The sequence below is a fragment of the Ailuropoda melanoleuca genome, chromosome 4 (genome assembly GCF_002007445.2).
Source record: "Ailuropoda melanoleuca isolate Jingjing chromosome 4, ASM200744v2, whole genome shotgun sequence".
Taxonomy (NCBI): Eukaryota; Metazoa; Chordata; class Mammalia; order Carnivora; family Ursidae; genus Ailuropoda; species Ailuropoda melanoleuca.
The window spans coordinates 98,896,271-98,913,556 of NC_048221.1; the positions used below are offsets into that span (position 1 = coordinate 98,896,271).

Consider the following 17,286-nt stretch of genomic DNA (forward strand, 5'->3'; position numbering starts at 1 on the left):
CATTAATTTTAGAATGAAAAGAGTTTTGTGTATATGTGTGTTTATAAGTCCAACCCCTGTATACAAACTGTTAAAAAACAGATGTTTTAACATAGTGCTTTATTCCAACTTAATCTCATCCTTGAATGAACTTCCTTCAAGTTTCAACCATTAAAAAAACAAACAAACAAACAAAAAAACAGTCAATTTCCTGGTGGTTGTAATTTAATTAAGTAACCTTTCACACTGAGCAAAAACCCAAAAGCAAAAGGGTCATTAATCTTTCTAGTGATTAGAGACACCTCTAGAGCTTCAAACATTTACCTCTCCTTCCCCGCAGTAGAAATGCTTTTAGGAGGATCATGGTTCATACCTCGCATTCCCTGGAGCCAGAGATGGTATATGTGCAGGGCCCAGATCCATTAACGGATATATCCATGGTCTCAGAGTTTGTAGGCTTGTAGTCCACATAATACTCCTGTAAAGGGGAATTCATTTGTCTTTCAGACTCTCTGGTCTTTTTCCGCCGCCTCTTCATTAGAGAGTGTTGCTGAAGTTGTTTCATGCTTGCTGGGTAGCGTTTCCAAGACACATAGATTACCAACAGGATCATGGCCACCGAGAGGAACAGAGCCACACTCCCTGCAATAATTTTGTGAAATGAAACATGCTCATACTCTTGCTCTGTGCCAGGAATCTGAAACCCTGGGGAAGGGCTTGGTGTTTCAAGGGTAGGTTGGGTGGGGTCAGATTTGGAAAATGTAGGCTTAGGGATAATCAGAGGCTTCTGGGGCGTTTGGGGTACCAGGTGTGATTTTTCTGTGTTGACCACCTGAACTTCAGAGCAGATATTATATGTTTCCACTGCATCACTAACCTTTTCACCCTGGATATGCTTAGGTCCTGCACATATCATGGTGCTTTCCTTATTTCCTTTGAAATTCTTAAGCCAATAAAATAGAGGACAAATGCTCCGACTGCATTCCCACATATTTCCAGACAAAGTGATGGATATTAATGATATCCATGCATTGACAGTTTCCTGTGAGATGTTGGTAAGCTTGTTGGAATCCAAATTCAATTTTTGCAAATTGGGTAGACACTTAAATGTGCCCGGCTCAATTCCTTGGATGTCATTCCCTGATAAATCCAAGTTGTGTAAGGAACTCCAAGTCCATGTCAAGCCTTGGCTAATGGAGCGAATCCTGTTCCACTGTAAGTAAATTGAGCGGAGATTGAAGAGACGTGGAAAATGAGCAAAATTGATCTTGGAAAACTGATTGTGCTCCAAGTGGAGCTCCTTCAACTTCAAGAGGCCAGCAAAAGCATTTCGGGACAAGCTTCGAAGACGATTGTAACCCAAATCCAGAAAGTCAAGATTTCTACAGTCTTGAAAAACTCTTATTGGCACAGTCTTTAATGAGTTAGATCTCAAGTGCAAAATGATGAGTTTCCGAAGACCTTTAAATTGTTCCGATTGCAATGTCTGAAGTTTATTGTAGGAGAGATCCAGATTGCGAAGATTGGGAACTGGGTGGAATGTTTTATTGTGCAGATAGGTAATTTTGTTGGAGCTTAGAATTAATTCTTTCAGTCTACGGATCCCTTGAAATGCATCTTCATCCACCGAGCTAATGTAATTATGGTCAAGATAAAGCCATATAAGCTGGTTAAGGCCGGCAAACTGATTGGATTTGAGTTTCTGAATGCTGTTGAACCTTAATGATAAGCCTTGTGACCCTCCAGAAATGTTCTCAGGGATATCTGCGAAAGCATGAGACTCACAGTATACAATTTTGCCATCACATCTGCAGTTCTTTGGGCAAGCTCTCTGAGCCCCCGTGAGCATAACAAGCAGCAGTGTAGGAAGTAGCACTAGCACCACACGCATGCCTCTCAGCTGCGTAATTAAACGGAAACCTACAATATTGAAAAGAAGACAAATGCACATTGTAAAGCTATTAATATAAATCACCACCAGCTTACTGATATCAGGGGCACGTCATCTAGTGTAGTAATGGGACAGTTGCTATAAGAACAATGTGTTTAACATTTGAAGTCTTATTTTCTTCAGTGTTGCATGTTTGCTCTAATGAGGTCTCCTTCTTTCTTCCTTGATTTTCAAATCACCACAGTTTCGTGGAACTAAAGAAAAGCCTTCCCGAGTTTCATTGAGTTCATATGTTCATCAACACTGAAAAGCACACAGCCTGTCTTACCACTTAATGCCAGCACTGTAATAACAACAATATTTGGCTAGTCACTCAGTTGAACATCAGTATCAAGAAGAAGAGTACCAAGTCTTCTGGTAATGGCAAAAATGTGACTTAGAAAACCCCATACTTGTACATCTTTCTTAGTTGAGCAAACAGGCTTTGATTTGACAAAAGAGCTTCAGTAAGCTGTCAAGGTAACGCAAGTTTGCCCTGCCTGAAATTGTATCCTTATTGCATAATGGAATAACAATGCATGTGCTCTGAAAAAATGGCATTGGGACTAGTATGGGCAGCCAATGAAGCATGGTATGAAGACTAATAACAGTGCAAGACACTCTCAATGTGTTAATAAGCATATATGCTCTCGGCATTCAGAAAGATCTGCCTACTGTGGTTCACCTGCCCAGGGATACACCAGCTCAGAACCCTAACTACTGATAACGCAGAACAGTCCAAAGTTAAGATTGTCAAATTCTTATTAAATACTTGCATAAAATGCAAAATAATCTTGTGTAGTATTAGTTTTGCTGTTATTTTTAACACAGTTGCTTTTGCAAATTTGGGGGATAAACAAGGAGGGAAGCAGTAGACTACTACCCCCGCCCCCCATCCGGACCTGCTCAAATTTCTCACTGACTTTTTTTTTTCTCCCCTACCTCTATTAACTTCAGAAAACCTGCAAAGTTGCAATGTATTGGCACTTGTGCTGCATTTCCAAATCATAGCCTGTTAAGGGACTTCTTTCCTCTGTCAACAGATTTATTATTTCTTAGCGGTAGGGGGAAAAAAAAACTGTGTGCTGTAGTTTATTTCTCTTAAATATTCGTATTTTAACCAAGAAACAACCAGCCAAACCTCGAATCAAAAAACTCTCCTTCTTTGACTCAACGAGTTTTTTGTTTTGTTTTGTTTTGTTTTGTTTTTAATTTGAAACCCGATCTTGCTCTCTGTCCTCTTGCCAGCTACAATCTCATTGAAATACATTCCAGCTCTTCCAGACAGGAGAAAGCGGGGAAAAAAGCCAGTCACACTTGAAAAAATAAGACTGGCAAATGACTGCTGGAAATTTGGAAGCTGTGTTCAGGATACAGCTTCAAAGATAAAACAAACCCTTGTGCGACCTCTGATAAAGTAACGACCCCACCCCTACACAGACGCAGTAAAGTGTTAACAATCTCCCTGACAGCGAGCAGAAATACAAGCGTGGTTAATATTATCAAGAAATAGAAGCAAACACAATATTTATCCCATGCTCAATTCCCAAGCTGTAGAAACACATACAGAAGAGACAGTCTTAAAGATATTTCTCTAGAGTCTGTTTAAGTCCGTGTTATGCATTTACGGATTTAAAAAACACTACTAAAAGGAAAATGATCTAAAAATATAATAGCAACTATACTGAGTCAACTGGCAAACTCAGAGGCTGCTGCTTTTTGCCTGTTTCCCGTCTTTTATCAGCTAATGCCATGGCTGAGAATAGGAAGCCCAGAGGATCAGCTTTGCTAAGAAGGAAACAACAAAAGTTCACTTACCCATCCTTTGTCATCCAAAAACGGATCCCCCCTCTCTCAGCTTTCTTCTTATTTGGTCTCTCGTGCTGAAACCACCACCACCTTCATGACACAGTGCGGCTGTCATTCACACCATTCTGATCCCGCATGTGAGCTAGTAGCCCCATACAAACTTCCCGGGAGAGGACAGGCAAAAAATATATATACATATATGAAAAAAAAAATCAGCATGGGGTGGGATGGGGGGGGGCAGAGAGAAGGAAGCCGTTGGGGGGGCGGGGGAGGGCCTCTAAGCTCTGAGGACCATTGTGTAATTCACCAGAGACCCATCAGCAGTAATTGGCAATCTGGGCAAAAAAGCTACAGCCCATTTCGAAGGTAACCAACTTCTCTGTAAAAAGAGGTAAAAAAAAAAAAAAAAAAAAAAAAAGAAAAAGAAAAAAAAAAAAAAAAAATCTTCAGAATACCTGGCATTCCTTATTGTGCTGGCTTTTGCCATTCCCAGATAAAGCAATTCATCCTCTGGATTTTCAGTTCTTGAAGCAAGTAGGCCTCCTGTGCTGTATGAGACCCCAGTTTAAAAGCTATGCAAGCTAGGTTTATCCATTTAGCTGGTCAGGTTTAAAGTGTTTTGTAGCTGTGCTGAGAGGCAGCCCTTGTCTAATTCAGAAGGCTTTCCAGAGACTGATGATGCTCAGAGCTTGTTGGTGCTAATGCTTGAGTTTGTGATACACTGAGTGCCCTCCGCTGGAGAAAACAGATTGCACATTAAAGACGGGAACAAGTGAGCCTGTCAGTGGTGTGCAGCCTTCCCTCTCTCAGAAAGGGAAATTAAAGGCGCAGGATCACTTTTTTTCCTCTCCAATAATATATATATATTATGAAAGCCTTATGACAAGGAATTCCATTCGGTGCTATCAAATATTAAGTAGAATACCAGCTCTCTAAATATTATCCAATTAGCAGTTTTTAAAAGTTGCCTTGGATTTTTTTTTCTTGCACATATCACAGATTTATTCTTTTTTTCAACAGAAACAATTTGAGCTTTATTTTTGCTGTTGTCAGTTTATTTATTCAAATTTTTTTAAAGCAAACCACATAGAGAAACAATTGTACTTAGGGAAAAATGTAAGTAGATAATTTTTGAAGGTAGTTGTTTTTAAAATTTTAGGTCTAATTTTTAAATTCCTAACTTCTGATAATTAAATACATTTTGTGATTTTGCACATCTTATTGTACAGTCTAGATCATTACTTTCTAAAAGTGTACATTCTTAGCCTTAAAGTAGTTATCTTTAATACTATATTAACCAAATGTGCAGGCATCTAAGAGAAACTAAATGTTACTTTGATAAGAGTATATTCCAGAGTATAACTGACATCCTTAGTGCAGTCACTGTATTTTAAAATCATCTACATTAATAATGCCAAATTTTTCTTACGCAAGTTACTTATAATATCCAATTCCAGAAAAATGAAAGCATGTGAGTTCTACATCTCTGTTGTATTTATCTAAAATTTGCAACATATCCTCAAAACTGGGAAGGATGAAATGATGAAAATCTGAAATGTGTATTTTAAAAAGCCTATACCTTCCTTCAACTTGCATTGGACTTTGAAAAAAAAAATAATGATGCATTACCTTCCATTTTATTTCTCTTCTTTACTTCTTTATTTCATAATCCCCTGGCAGAGAATTTTTGGAACAATCCAAAAGAGTGAACCAATGTTATACAGAGTGAGGCTGCTAAATGAGATTACTAACCTAACTTAGCAGGTGTGAGAAGTTTAAATAAATTTTACATAAGTATCTAGAATTACTACGGATCAGTGAAAATGAATATTTTTAGAAATACTTCTTGGTTTTAGAGTAACTGTCAAAATACTAATAAGGAGGGCTTATCATATAAATAACATAAATAATTTGAGTCAGATTTATGAGTAGGCAGCAACAGACAATTATCTAATTACTAAGATTTTTCAAGGCACAGAAAGAGATAATATATGTCCCCCAAATATATCCCTTTCCCATTAACTGATACCTGAATTCTATTTTAGAAATGTATACTTTTGGCTTACAGCTTAAAACCTATTGAAATGCAAATGATCACACAACAAGGCAATATTATTTGGTTAATGAACCAAATAGAAGGTATACCTTTCTAAGGAAACAAACACAAATGATACACATATAATTTGTTCACAGTAGCGCAGTTTATATAGAAACAAAAATCCCACCCAAATAATCAATGATAGAGGATCAGTACAGGAAAAATTAATATATTCATGATTAGAATACATGCTGCCATTAAAATTAAAATCACTTGTATTTGCTGACAGGGAATGATGACCACAATGTATAAAATAAAGAGAATAGAGGCAGAGAACACAGGTCCTAGTGGATGATTAAGGGAGCGTATTTCTGTACATATTTTTACTTGTGTGGGGGCAAAATAAAATATACAAAGCAGATTTTCCTGGGAGATGAATTTTGGTTGGATTTCATTTCATCTTTTATGATTTTTTGTCTACTTGTATTTTCTAACTTTTTAAAAATCAGATGACTATGTGGTACATGTGACATATCAATGTATATATATGTATGTTTGTGCATATATGTGTAAATTTCCCTTTGTTGGAATATAAACCATGAGGACAAGCTTTTGATAGTGGATTGGAAAAAATCTCATGATGTTACCCACATTTATGGTGTAATAACCAATTAAAATGCAAGTTTTCTTTGAAGTACTAAGATCTAATAGATGTTATATTCCATGTGCAGATTTTACAAAGGATGTTGTCAAAAATCAATTATACACTGTGTCTCTTGAAGACACTGGGGGGGTATAAAAGGGCCAAGAGAGTTAAGAGTGACAAAAGTTGTTGTGTGGAGGACTTCACTGGAAAGAGTTGTCCTGGCATTACCTACAATTGTACATCACATGCACACCCTTCACCCAAGGGAAGGGGCAGGGTATGTCCATATCTCAGCTTCATTGTAGCATGTTAAAAATAAGACAAAAGGTATAAAATGGAGCCACTTATGCTAGGCCTCATTTGACCAGAACACAATTTGACTTAATTACAGTTTTGGCCACTTCCAGAAATGAAATCTTAAACCAGTCAATAAGGAATCACCTGGTCAGCACTAGTAAGGTTATCTACCTGATAGATCCCATTAACCCGTGAAGGAAAGTGACCTTGTCACAATCAGTCTGCCTTTTTCTAATATAATTTCTTAGTCCTGCTCCCTCTGGTCTGTAAGAGTCTTTCATTTTTACAGTTTCTCAGAGCCCCTTTCTATCTGCTAGATGGAATGCTGCCCAATTCATGAATCACTGAATAAAGGCAATAAGATCTTTCAAATTAACTGAGTTGAATTTTGTTTTGTTTTGTTTTTTAACAGTTTTGGTGTCAGTGACAGGATCCAAAGGAAATGTGTGTGTGTTGGGGGATAACAAGAAACACAGGCACTGTTACTCATGAATCCTTTGAATTCTCAGTTCTTCTTCCATTTCCTAGGGCCAAGAGGTAAGTTCCTCTCAGTTCTGAGTTCTGCTTTCTTTGCATTGAGCTCCTGATCTAATTGGCTTTCTAGTCCAGGGCAGGTCAGTTTAAGGTAACAGTTCCTCCAGAACTTAAGCCCCCAGCTCTTGGTACCCACATGCCATGTTGGGAACTGCAGGTGGTTCAGCCTGAGTTTTCCATTTGATTGGAATCCCAGTTTGCAGTCCCCATTTGTTGGGTCCTTTCTCCAGTCCTCAGTTCCACATTGGAAATTGCTGGTGGGGCACACAATGCCATCTCTTGTCCAGGTTACTGTTGGTTTCTGTTGATGGGAACATGAAGTAAAGGCTATTGCTAATGGGAATCTTGAAAGCCAAAGCCACAATTGATGGACATGGGTCAAGCACTTAAAAGCTGTTAAAGCACTTGCCACCTAGCTTTCATGTTAGAATTAGGTTAGGTGGCCATGGAATGAGTTAGATTGATACTAGGTCACCTGACAACCTCAAGAAAATTTCCCTATAATGAAGTACACTGTAAAATGCCACACATTCCTAAACCCAGTGACACATCCTTACTAGGTATTATTAATTTTGCTCTGAGACACCCAAGGCTTACCTACAATAAATGGGATCCTTACATTTCAAAGATTTGAGAGTGCCACCTTCTGGCACACCTGCTTATTTTTTGTCTAAGAAGTGTGGGTCTCAAAAGCCATAGATATCTACAAAAATGGAAAAATCTTACTAATGACAACATAGAATTACAATGGTCATTATAGGGAGTGTTCCAATTAGACAAGATTTTTCATTTAAGAAGTACACTTGAAATCAAAAAACAATTTAAACAATTTGTGGAGACCAATGAGAATGAAAACACAACGGTCCAAAACCTATGGGATACTGCAAAGGCAGTCCTAAGGGGGAAATACATAGCCATCCAAGCCTCACTCAAAAGAATAGAAAAATCTAAAATGCAGTTTCTATATTCTCACCTCAAGAAACTGGAACAGCAACAGAGGGACAGGCCTAACCCACTGACAAGGAAGGAGTTGACCAAGATTAGAGCAGAAATCAATGAATTAGAGACCAGAACCACAGTAGAGCAGATCAACAGGACTAGAAGCTGGTTCTTTGAGAGAATCCATAAAATTGATAGACCACTGGCAAAACTTGTCCAAAAACAAAGAGAAAGGACTGAGATTATTAAAATTATGACTGAAAAGGGAGAGGTCACGACCAGCACCATTGAAATTGCAAGGATTATTAGAAACTTTTATCAACAGCTATATGCCAAAAAACTAAACAATCTGGAAGAGATGGAGGCCTTCCTGGAAACCTATAAACTACCAAGACTGAAACAGGAAGAAATAGATTTCTTAAATAGGCCAATTAACTATGAAGAAATTGAGTCAGTGATAAACAACCTTCCAAATAATAAAACTCCAGGCCCAGACGGTTTTCCTGGGGAATTCTACCAAACATTCAAAGAAGAAATAATACCTATTCTCCTAAAGCTATTTCAAAAAATAGAAACAGAAGGAAAGCTACCAAACTCATTCTATGAGGCTAATATTACCTTGATCCCCAAACCAGGCAAAGACCCCCTCAAAAAGGAGAATTACAGACCGATTTCTCTAATGAATATGGATGCCAAAATCCTCAACAAGATCCTTGCTAATAGAATCCAACAGTACATTAAAAGGATTATCCATCATGACCAAGTGGGATTCATACCTGGGATGCAAGCATGGTTCAACACTCGCAAATCAATCAATGTGATACATCATATCAACAAGAAAAGACTCAAGAACCATATGATCCTCTCAATTGATGCAGAAAAAGCATTTGACAAAATACAGCATCCTTTCCTGATTAAAACCCTTCAGAGTGTAGGAATAGAGGGTACATTTCTCAATCTCATAAAAGCCATCTATGAAAAGCCTACTGCAAGCATTATTCTCAATGGGGAAAAGCTGGAAGCCTTTCCCTTAAGATCAGGAACACGACAAGGATGCCCACTCTCGCCACTATTATTCAACATAGTACTAGAAGTCCTTGCAACAGCAATCAGAAGACAAAAAGGGATCAAAGGTATCCAAATCGGCAAAGAAGAAGTCAAACTGTCTCTCTTTGCAGATGACATGATACTCTATATGGAAAACCCAAAGGAATCCACTCCCAAACTATTAGAAGTTATAGAACAATTCAGTAAGGTGGCAGGATACAAAATCAATGCCCAGAAATCAGTTGCATTTCTATACACGAATAACGAGACTGAAGAAAGAGAAATTAGGGAATCCATCCCATTTACAATAACACCAAAAACCATACGTTACCTTGGAATTAACTTAACCAGAGACGTAAAGGACCTATATCCTAGAAACTATAGATCACTTTTGAAAGATATTGAGGAAGACATAAAAAGATGGAAAAATATTCCATGCTCATGGATTGGAAGAATTAACATAGTTAAAATGTCCATACTACCCAGAGCAATCTACACTTTCAATGCTATCCCGATCAAAATACCGAGGACATTTTTCAAAGAACTGGAACAAATAGTCCTTAAATTTGTATGGAACCAGAAAAGGCCCCGAATCTCCAAGGAACTGTTGAAAAGGAAAAACAAAGCTGGGGGCATCACAATGCCGGATTTCGAGCTGTACTACAAAGCTGTGATCACAAAGACAGCATGGTACTGGCACAAAAACAGACACATCGACCAATGGAACAGAATAGAGAACCCAGAAATGGACCCTCGGCTCTTTGGGCAACTAATCTTTGATAAAGCAGGAAAAAACATCCGGTGGAAAAAAGACAGTCTCTTCAATAAATGGTGCTGGGAAAATTGGACAGCTACATGCAAAAGAATGAAACTTGACCACTCTCTCACACCATACACAAAAATAAACTCCAAATGGATGAAAGACCTCAATGTGAGACAGGAATCCATCAAAATTCTAGAGGAGAACATAGGCAACAACTTCTATGACATCGGCCAGAGCAACCTTTTTCACGACACATCGCCAAAGGCAAGAGAAATAAAAGATAAAATGAACTTATGGGACTTTATCAGGATAAAGAGCTTCTGCACAGCCAAGGAAACAGTCAAAAAAACTAAGAGACAGCCCACGGAATGGGAGAATATATTTGCAAAGGACACCACAGATAAAGGACTGGTATCCAAGATCTACAAAGAACTTCTCAAACTCAATACACGAGAAACAAATAAACAAATCATAAAATGGGCAGAAGATATGAACAGACACTTTTCCAATGAAGACATACAAATGGCTAACAGACACATGAAAAAATGTTCAAAATCATTAGCCATCAGGGAAATTCAAATCAAAACCACACTGAGATACCACCTTACGCCAGTTAGAATGGCAAAGATAGACAAGGCAAGAAACAACAATTGTTGGAGAGGATGTGGAGAAAGGGGATCCCTCCTACATTGTTGGTGGGAATGCAAGTTGGTACAGCCACTCTGGAAAACAGTGTGGAGGTCCCTTAAAAAGTTAAAAATTGAACTACCCTATGACCCAGCCATTGCACTACTGGGTGTTTACCCCAAAGATACAGACGTAGTAAAGAGAAGGGCCATATGCACCCCAATGTTCATAGCTGCATTGTCCACAATAGCCAAATCATGGAAGGAGCCGAGATGCCCTTCAACAGATGACTGGATTAAGAAGCTGTGGTCCATATATACAATGGAATATTACTCAGCTATCAGAAAGAACGAATTCTCAACATTTGCTGCAACATGGACGGCACTGGAGGAGATAATGCTAAGTGAAATAAGTCAAGCAGAGAAAGACAATTATCATATGATTTCTCTCATCTATGGAACATAAGAACTAGGAGGATCGGTAGGGGAAGAAAGGGATAAAGAAAAGGGGGGTAATCAGAAGGGGGAATGAAACATGAGAGACTATGGACTATGAGAAACAAACTGAAGACTTCAGAGGGGGGGGGGTGGGGGAATGGGATAGACTGGTGATGGGTAGTAAGGAGGGCACGTATTGCATGGTGCACTGGGTGTTATACGCAACTAATGAAGCATCGAACTTTACATCGGAATCCGGGGATGTACTGTATGGTGATTAACATAAAAAAAAAAAAAGAAGAAGTACACTTGAAAATAAGAATTCCCGGGGCGCCTGGGTAGCGCAGTCCTTAAGCGTCTGCCTTCGGCTCAGCGCGTGATCCCGGCGTTCCAGGATCGAGTCCCACATAGGGCTCCTCCGCTGGGAGCCTGCTTCTTCCTCTCCCACTCCCCTGCTGTGTTCCCTCTCTCGCTGGCTGTCTCTATCTCTGTCGAATAAATAAATAAAATCTTTTTAAAAAATCTTAAAAAAAAAAAGAAAATAAGAGTTCCCAAAATATACAAATAGAATGGGATATCGATTTTAATTGGCATGCATAAGCCTCCAGAAGCTTTCAAAATTCCAAAACAGCTTCATTGAAGTATTTGCTACAAAAGCCTAATGACAAATTAAAGATATAAAAAACAGGACTATCAGACTGAGGTAACTCCTACTGCTCCCCTCTGTCCTTCTTTACCTGAGTACTCAGTCTACTAAGCGTCTATCTGAATTGTCTTCCACTATGAAGAGACAACAGGATCATAAACAAAAGTCCACCAAGTTGGTAGCATTACAGACACCCACATATATACTCTTGAAGGAGGGCCCCCAGATGGGCCCCTCTCAGGGTTAACAGAAGCAAGAGGGATTTTCTGGTAAACTGCTATATTATTTCCTTGAACAGTCAAAAAGAAATGTCTCTTTGGTTATCATTGGGAGTGGCTCTGGATCTTGGGAGGTAATATCTTCTCCATTCTCTTTGAGAATGCCACTTGGATTTATGTGTCTTTCAATATTGCCTGGAATAGTTATTGTTTGTCCTGGGCAGAAACCAATGTGTTTTTTTTATTTGTTTTTCTGACAAGATATTTCAAAGGATGTTTTATAAGTATCTGTGTGGTCAGAAGTTGGCCAAATTGAAAGCTGATATTCAGAGCCTATAGAAAATTTTTAGGCCTCCTCCCCAAAGCTAAATGTACCCAGAGGGAAAGAAAAAAGATTTGAAAGACAAAGCTCTAAATCTAGAACATTAAGAGTCTTTTAATTTCATTTTAGTTGAAGAACTTCTGCCTGGCATAAAGAAGCAAACTGAGGATAATTTAGTTGATGGGCAGTTCAACCTCTAGATATCATTCAGGCTGCAAGCCAATTCTTTGAAGAACTAAAAATAACTCTTCTTATCTTACAAATGTTTACAAAACCAGAAATGCAGATCTAGAAAGAATTCAAAGTCCACCTATCATTTTAACCAATACCAAAACCTCACCTATTCATCTCAAAATGAATTTGGGCAAATACATTACCATGTCACTGACAAACAAGCAAAATTCCAACATATGTCCACATTGTTTCACTCCTGTCTTACTCATTAATATAAGCAAATTGAAGATAATTGAATTTTAACATGAAAAGGAAACTTGAATCCTTTTTTTCAAAATTAATGACTTTTTCTCCCTTTTCAATTTACTTATCATGATTTAACAGTACTTCATTTCTGATAGTAGTGATAGTCACTTAACTTATTAAAAATTTAAAGAAAAATAACATTTTATTATATGTGTTCAGCTGATTTTAGGAATCTCACTGTCCATACTCCATGTGTATTTTAAGGTAATGTTCATTATTATTAATAAAGTCACTGCAAAAGTTGTATTAAAATATAGACACATAAAACTGAAGCTGGTTTCTCATTTTATTACGCAAGGAACTTACAAAATTTTTTAAAAATTGGTAATGTATTACAGGATACTAATGAGTAGATAATGATAATGTAAAACATAAAAAAAAATGGGGGTTGGGGCAGATGGAAATTGATCATTAAACCAGTAAAACAAAAATAAATATAAGATTTGTAGATTATGATAAATTTTAATAAATGAAAAAAGGTAGTTATGAAACAAAATAGTGGGAGATAATTTATTTTGGAGAATGGAGAAAGGAATCTTTAAAATACTATTTCAATGGGTTTTCAAGTAAAATGCTCTCACATATTTGTGGAATAGATAAATTACCAAAGTTTAGAAGACTAAGGGAATGAGTAGGAGTGAACTAGGCCAACTTGAAGGACAAAGGGAGAAGAAGACATTAGAGGAAAAAAAATAGTATGGGAAGAGGTGAATGCTTGGTTTATTTAAATAAATAAAGGGAGAGAACAAATAATACAAACAGACTCACAGATGATGCAATATTAGTTACCAGACACAGACTTAAAGATAATTGTGGCTACTATTTTTAAAAAAAAAAAAAAAAAAAAAAAAAACAAAACTATCACAAATTGGGGATTCCAGCAGATAAATGGAGTTTGTAAAAAAGAATCAAATCAAAATTATAAACCTAAGAACAGAATAATTGAAAATAACTGAAATTAATTGTAGATTTAAGTGGAAATTAGGCAGAGCTAAATGGGAGATTATGTAGTGAACTAGATAAAATAACAGAACATGAAATATAGTTCAGGGGCTTTCATTCTACATTATGTACTTACATTTTACTTTTACTATCAAACATAGAAAAGAATACATTTTACCAAACTGAAAATATTTTTCATAAAACAATATTACTCTAGTATTTTTTTACTTTATTGAATTTTGCTTAATAATATTCAGACATTATATTTAGTTGATGTCTCAGTGTATACTGTTTTAACAACACTAATATGAACGTACAGATATAGAACCTAAAATTAAGCTTAGTAGACTTTCAAAATCCCACAAATGTTAATATTACAGCTATGGATAGAACTCAATGCATGTACAATGACATCATATTATTTACATAACATGAGCATTTTGTCTGTTATAACAACAATGGCAACATCAATTGAAAATCCTATTACCTAGAGGTAACTCTTGGCTCAATCATTTATAATAATTTGTTTGTCTTTAATGTCTGTCATTCATAAACTTTGAGGTGATATAAGAAATCACACAAAGAAGGACTGACAAATTCTTATATGAAAATGCACAACTTTGCTTCAGTGAAAATTTTAAAAAGAAAGTGACAGCAATAGATCAAGTCTTTGTATCTATATGATATTTTAAAATGCTTGCAATACAAATTGGAAGACTATCAGAAAGTCAGACTGAAAAAATATAAAATATATATCCCTAACTAGGAAAAAAATAAAAGTCAAACCACATACTAACTGTATTATCAGATATAACATTTTAAAAAAATACTACAAATGTCTTTGTTTGCTGTCAAATCTACACCTTTAGTGGAAATATGAATTAGAATAATTATTTTGTCATGTACTCAGGAGTTATGTGTCAAGATCCATACAAATGAGCCTAGCCTTTAACCTAGTATATCCATTCTAAAACATCTTATAATAAAAGAATACATATTCAAAAATGTGCAGTGCTGTGTTATTAGAAAGATAAGGAAAAAATAAGTCACAAAATAAACTTCCAAAAAGTAGACTATTTTATGAAATGTGGCATATTAATCTATAAAATTTTGTACCCACTAAAATATGAAAATATTATGACAAAACAAAATAGTATTCATTTTATTAATTACAACCATGTAAAAAATCTATATTCATACTGAGAAAAAGGAGTGAAAGTAACAGAAAAAAATTGCCTTAATAAATTTATAATTTTTTGGTAATTTCTCTATGGTTATAATTCACTTTCCACAATACATATGAATCAGAAGGATAGAAGATGATACCAGAAGACTGTTGCTTTCACCCTAAATTATGACAAATTAATTTCAGGTATCAATCAATTTTCTGACTTTATTATAGAATCATCTGGAATAGTCTGTAAATGATTTTAAACTAAATGTCTTTCCTGGCTACATAGAAATTGGGCATCTATTACAGGAGGCTAATTGGTTAGAGAAGATATTTTACATCCTACTCTCCTTTTTGTGTCTGAGCCATGCTGATAAATCTCTTTACCTTTTACATCTTATGTTTATCTTCTTTAAGATGGGGGATGGTAAAACAAAATTTTATAGAGGAGATATTTTTAGGGTTAAGCAAATAATGACTGCAAAGCATAGAAAGACCTATAAAATGCTTTGTTCTATTATATCACCAGTAGGATTCAGGCTTGTATAGCTGGTAAAAAATACATTTAGTAAGTATTAGTGTTTATCATTTTCTGCATATTGTCCTGACAAGTCTAGCAATCATATTTTGGTAACTGATATCATATTGCTGTTGTTGATTGGTTTTGGCTTTTTGCAAAGGGAGGCTTATAATATCTTCCATAAACAAAAGTTTTATAAATATTCCGAGATAGTTATATTCCTTGCCATCATATGACTGGCATCTATTTGTGCATGTCTTCTATGAATTATAATACAGAACAATTTTAATTGAAATAGCCCAATGAGGTATTCTGTATCAACTAATCCTTAAATGATACCATCAATCAATATTCTTTCTCTTTCTGCCGTATGGGTACATATTTTTTTCAAATGAAAGTAAAATAGTATTTGAAAAAGTAAATGAATATTGAAGTAAAAAGGATATAGATTTACATTCTAATGCAGCACTATCGTTTCTCCATTTAAGAAATAACTGAGTATGCATTGTATCAGTGAGCAAAAAAATCTGTCTTTAAGTAGCTGGATATAAAAAATGTAAGTTAACCAGTCCTTACTCAAGTTCTTTGTGTATAAAATGAAAATAATACGATAACAATATATAATTTCTAAGGGTGTTTTGAGTATTAAGTGTGTATACCTTCATAATAATATCCACATATTGATAAGTATAACAATATATTTGTGTTTAATTAATGCATATTCAGTATTTTCCCTGATAGATTTAATAATATCAAACTTAGCCTGTCTATATATATTTCTGTATTTTTTACTATGAAGTTTTTTTCTTGAAGGAGAGAACAGTCTTTATACTTCTTTTTTTACTGACCATCACTGCCAGTACATTACCAGGCTTATTCAAGTCTTTCAGTCAAATATGTCTTCCTGCATTGGTATTCTCACTAAGGGGACCTGTGGCGCGGTCCAAGCTCAACTACAAGTCAGCCAAATGACCTTAGTAATATCATAATTTCACTAAACATTTTCCTATCATCTCTAAATGAAAGCATCAAAGTGCTTTAAATGCTAGTTTCTGATTAATTCATACTAACTGAATTATAGCAAACAAACAACAGGTTATAAATATAAAGGAAATACAAAACAATATTTAGTTATCTTGCTTCCTTAGAAGCCCTGACAAAATTAGGTCTACCATGGGCTTTTCTACCAGACACTAAAAATTCCTCCATCTATCTCATATATAAAATAAAAATGTTTGAAAATAACTGTTTGGTGAATTAGATGAGAAGACAAAAAACTGCCACCTGCTTGGATTAAAGTCTTCCATAAGTCAATCCATGACTTCACAAATTATCCACTTATTTCTAAACAAACAAAAAAAGCTTTTCAACTGAAAAAATGATCTTAAATATTTCTCAATATAAACTCCTTATTTGTAGCCATATAAAGACCAATTGGGGAAGAAAAAAAAAACTTAAAAGTTGAGCTTCTATGTAACAAGTTGTAGCACCTTCAGAGTTCGTTTTGCATTTATTTACAAAGTGAGATACATGTTTTTGTTACAAGGTCTCCAAAGGACCCTGAGTCACTCTCATCTAAAGCAGGCAGCATAAGTTAGTAGTGATGACAATGGCAAATGAACAAAATGATCATACTTCTGCAGCACAGAGTAGATTTCATTCAATTCGGCAAGAGCAGAAGTAACAAGGCAATAGGAACTTAGATGCTTATCACTGCAATTCCTACAACGCTCTGGGTTTAATGATTAACACGTAATTGGAATGTAAATAAGAACTGTCTAGATATTACCTTGAAATAAATGTCCCATCAGAAAATACCTCTATGCAAAATTACCAATTTCTCATATATATGTTTCTATGTACACACACAAACACCTGACTCCCCCACACAAATATATGTGACTGATTTACACATTTTGCTACTTGCTGTGAATTACTGCC

At 35.9% G+C, this 17,286-nt stretch overlaps 1 protein-coding gene across 4 annotated transcripts in view; it reads right to left on the bottom strand.

Annotated features, from left to right (window-relative positions):
• LRRTM4 (leucine rich repeat transmembrane neuronal 4) overlaps positions 1–4,426 on the bottom strand; it is a 748,825-nt gene extending 744,399 nt beyond the window's left edge. For 3 of the 4 annotated variants that reach the window (XM_034659444.1, XM_034659442.1, XM_034659445.1), the window contains exons 1-2: positions 3,728–4,426; positions 353–1,899 (exon numbers count right to left, since the gene is read on the bottom strand). In XM_034659444.1, the coding sequence (XP_034515335.1) occupies positions 353–1,899; positions 3,728–3,731 (1,551 nt within the window). In that variant the 5' untranslated portion in view covers positions 3,732–4,426. The remainder of the gene's footprint in view (positions 1–352; positions 1,900–3,727) is intronic. The other variant, XM_034659443.1, reaches the window with a different exon arrangement.
• Between the last annotated feature and the right edge of the window lie 12,860 nt (positions 4,427–17,286).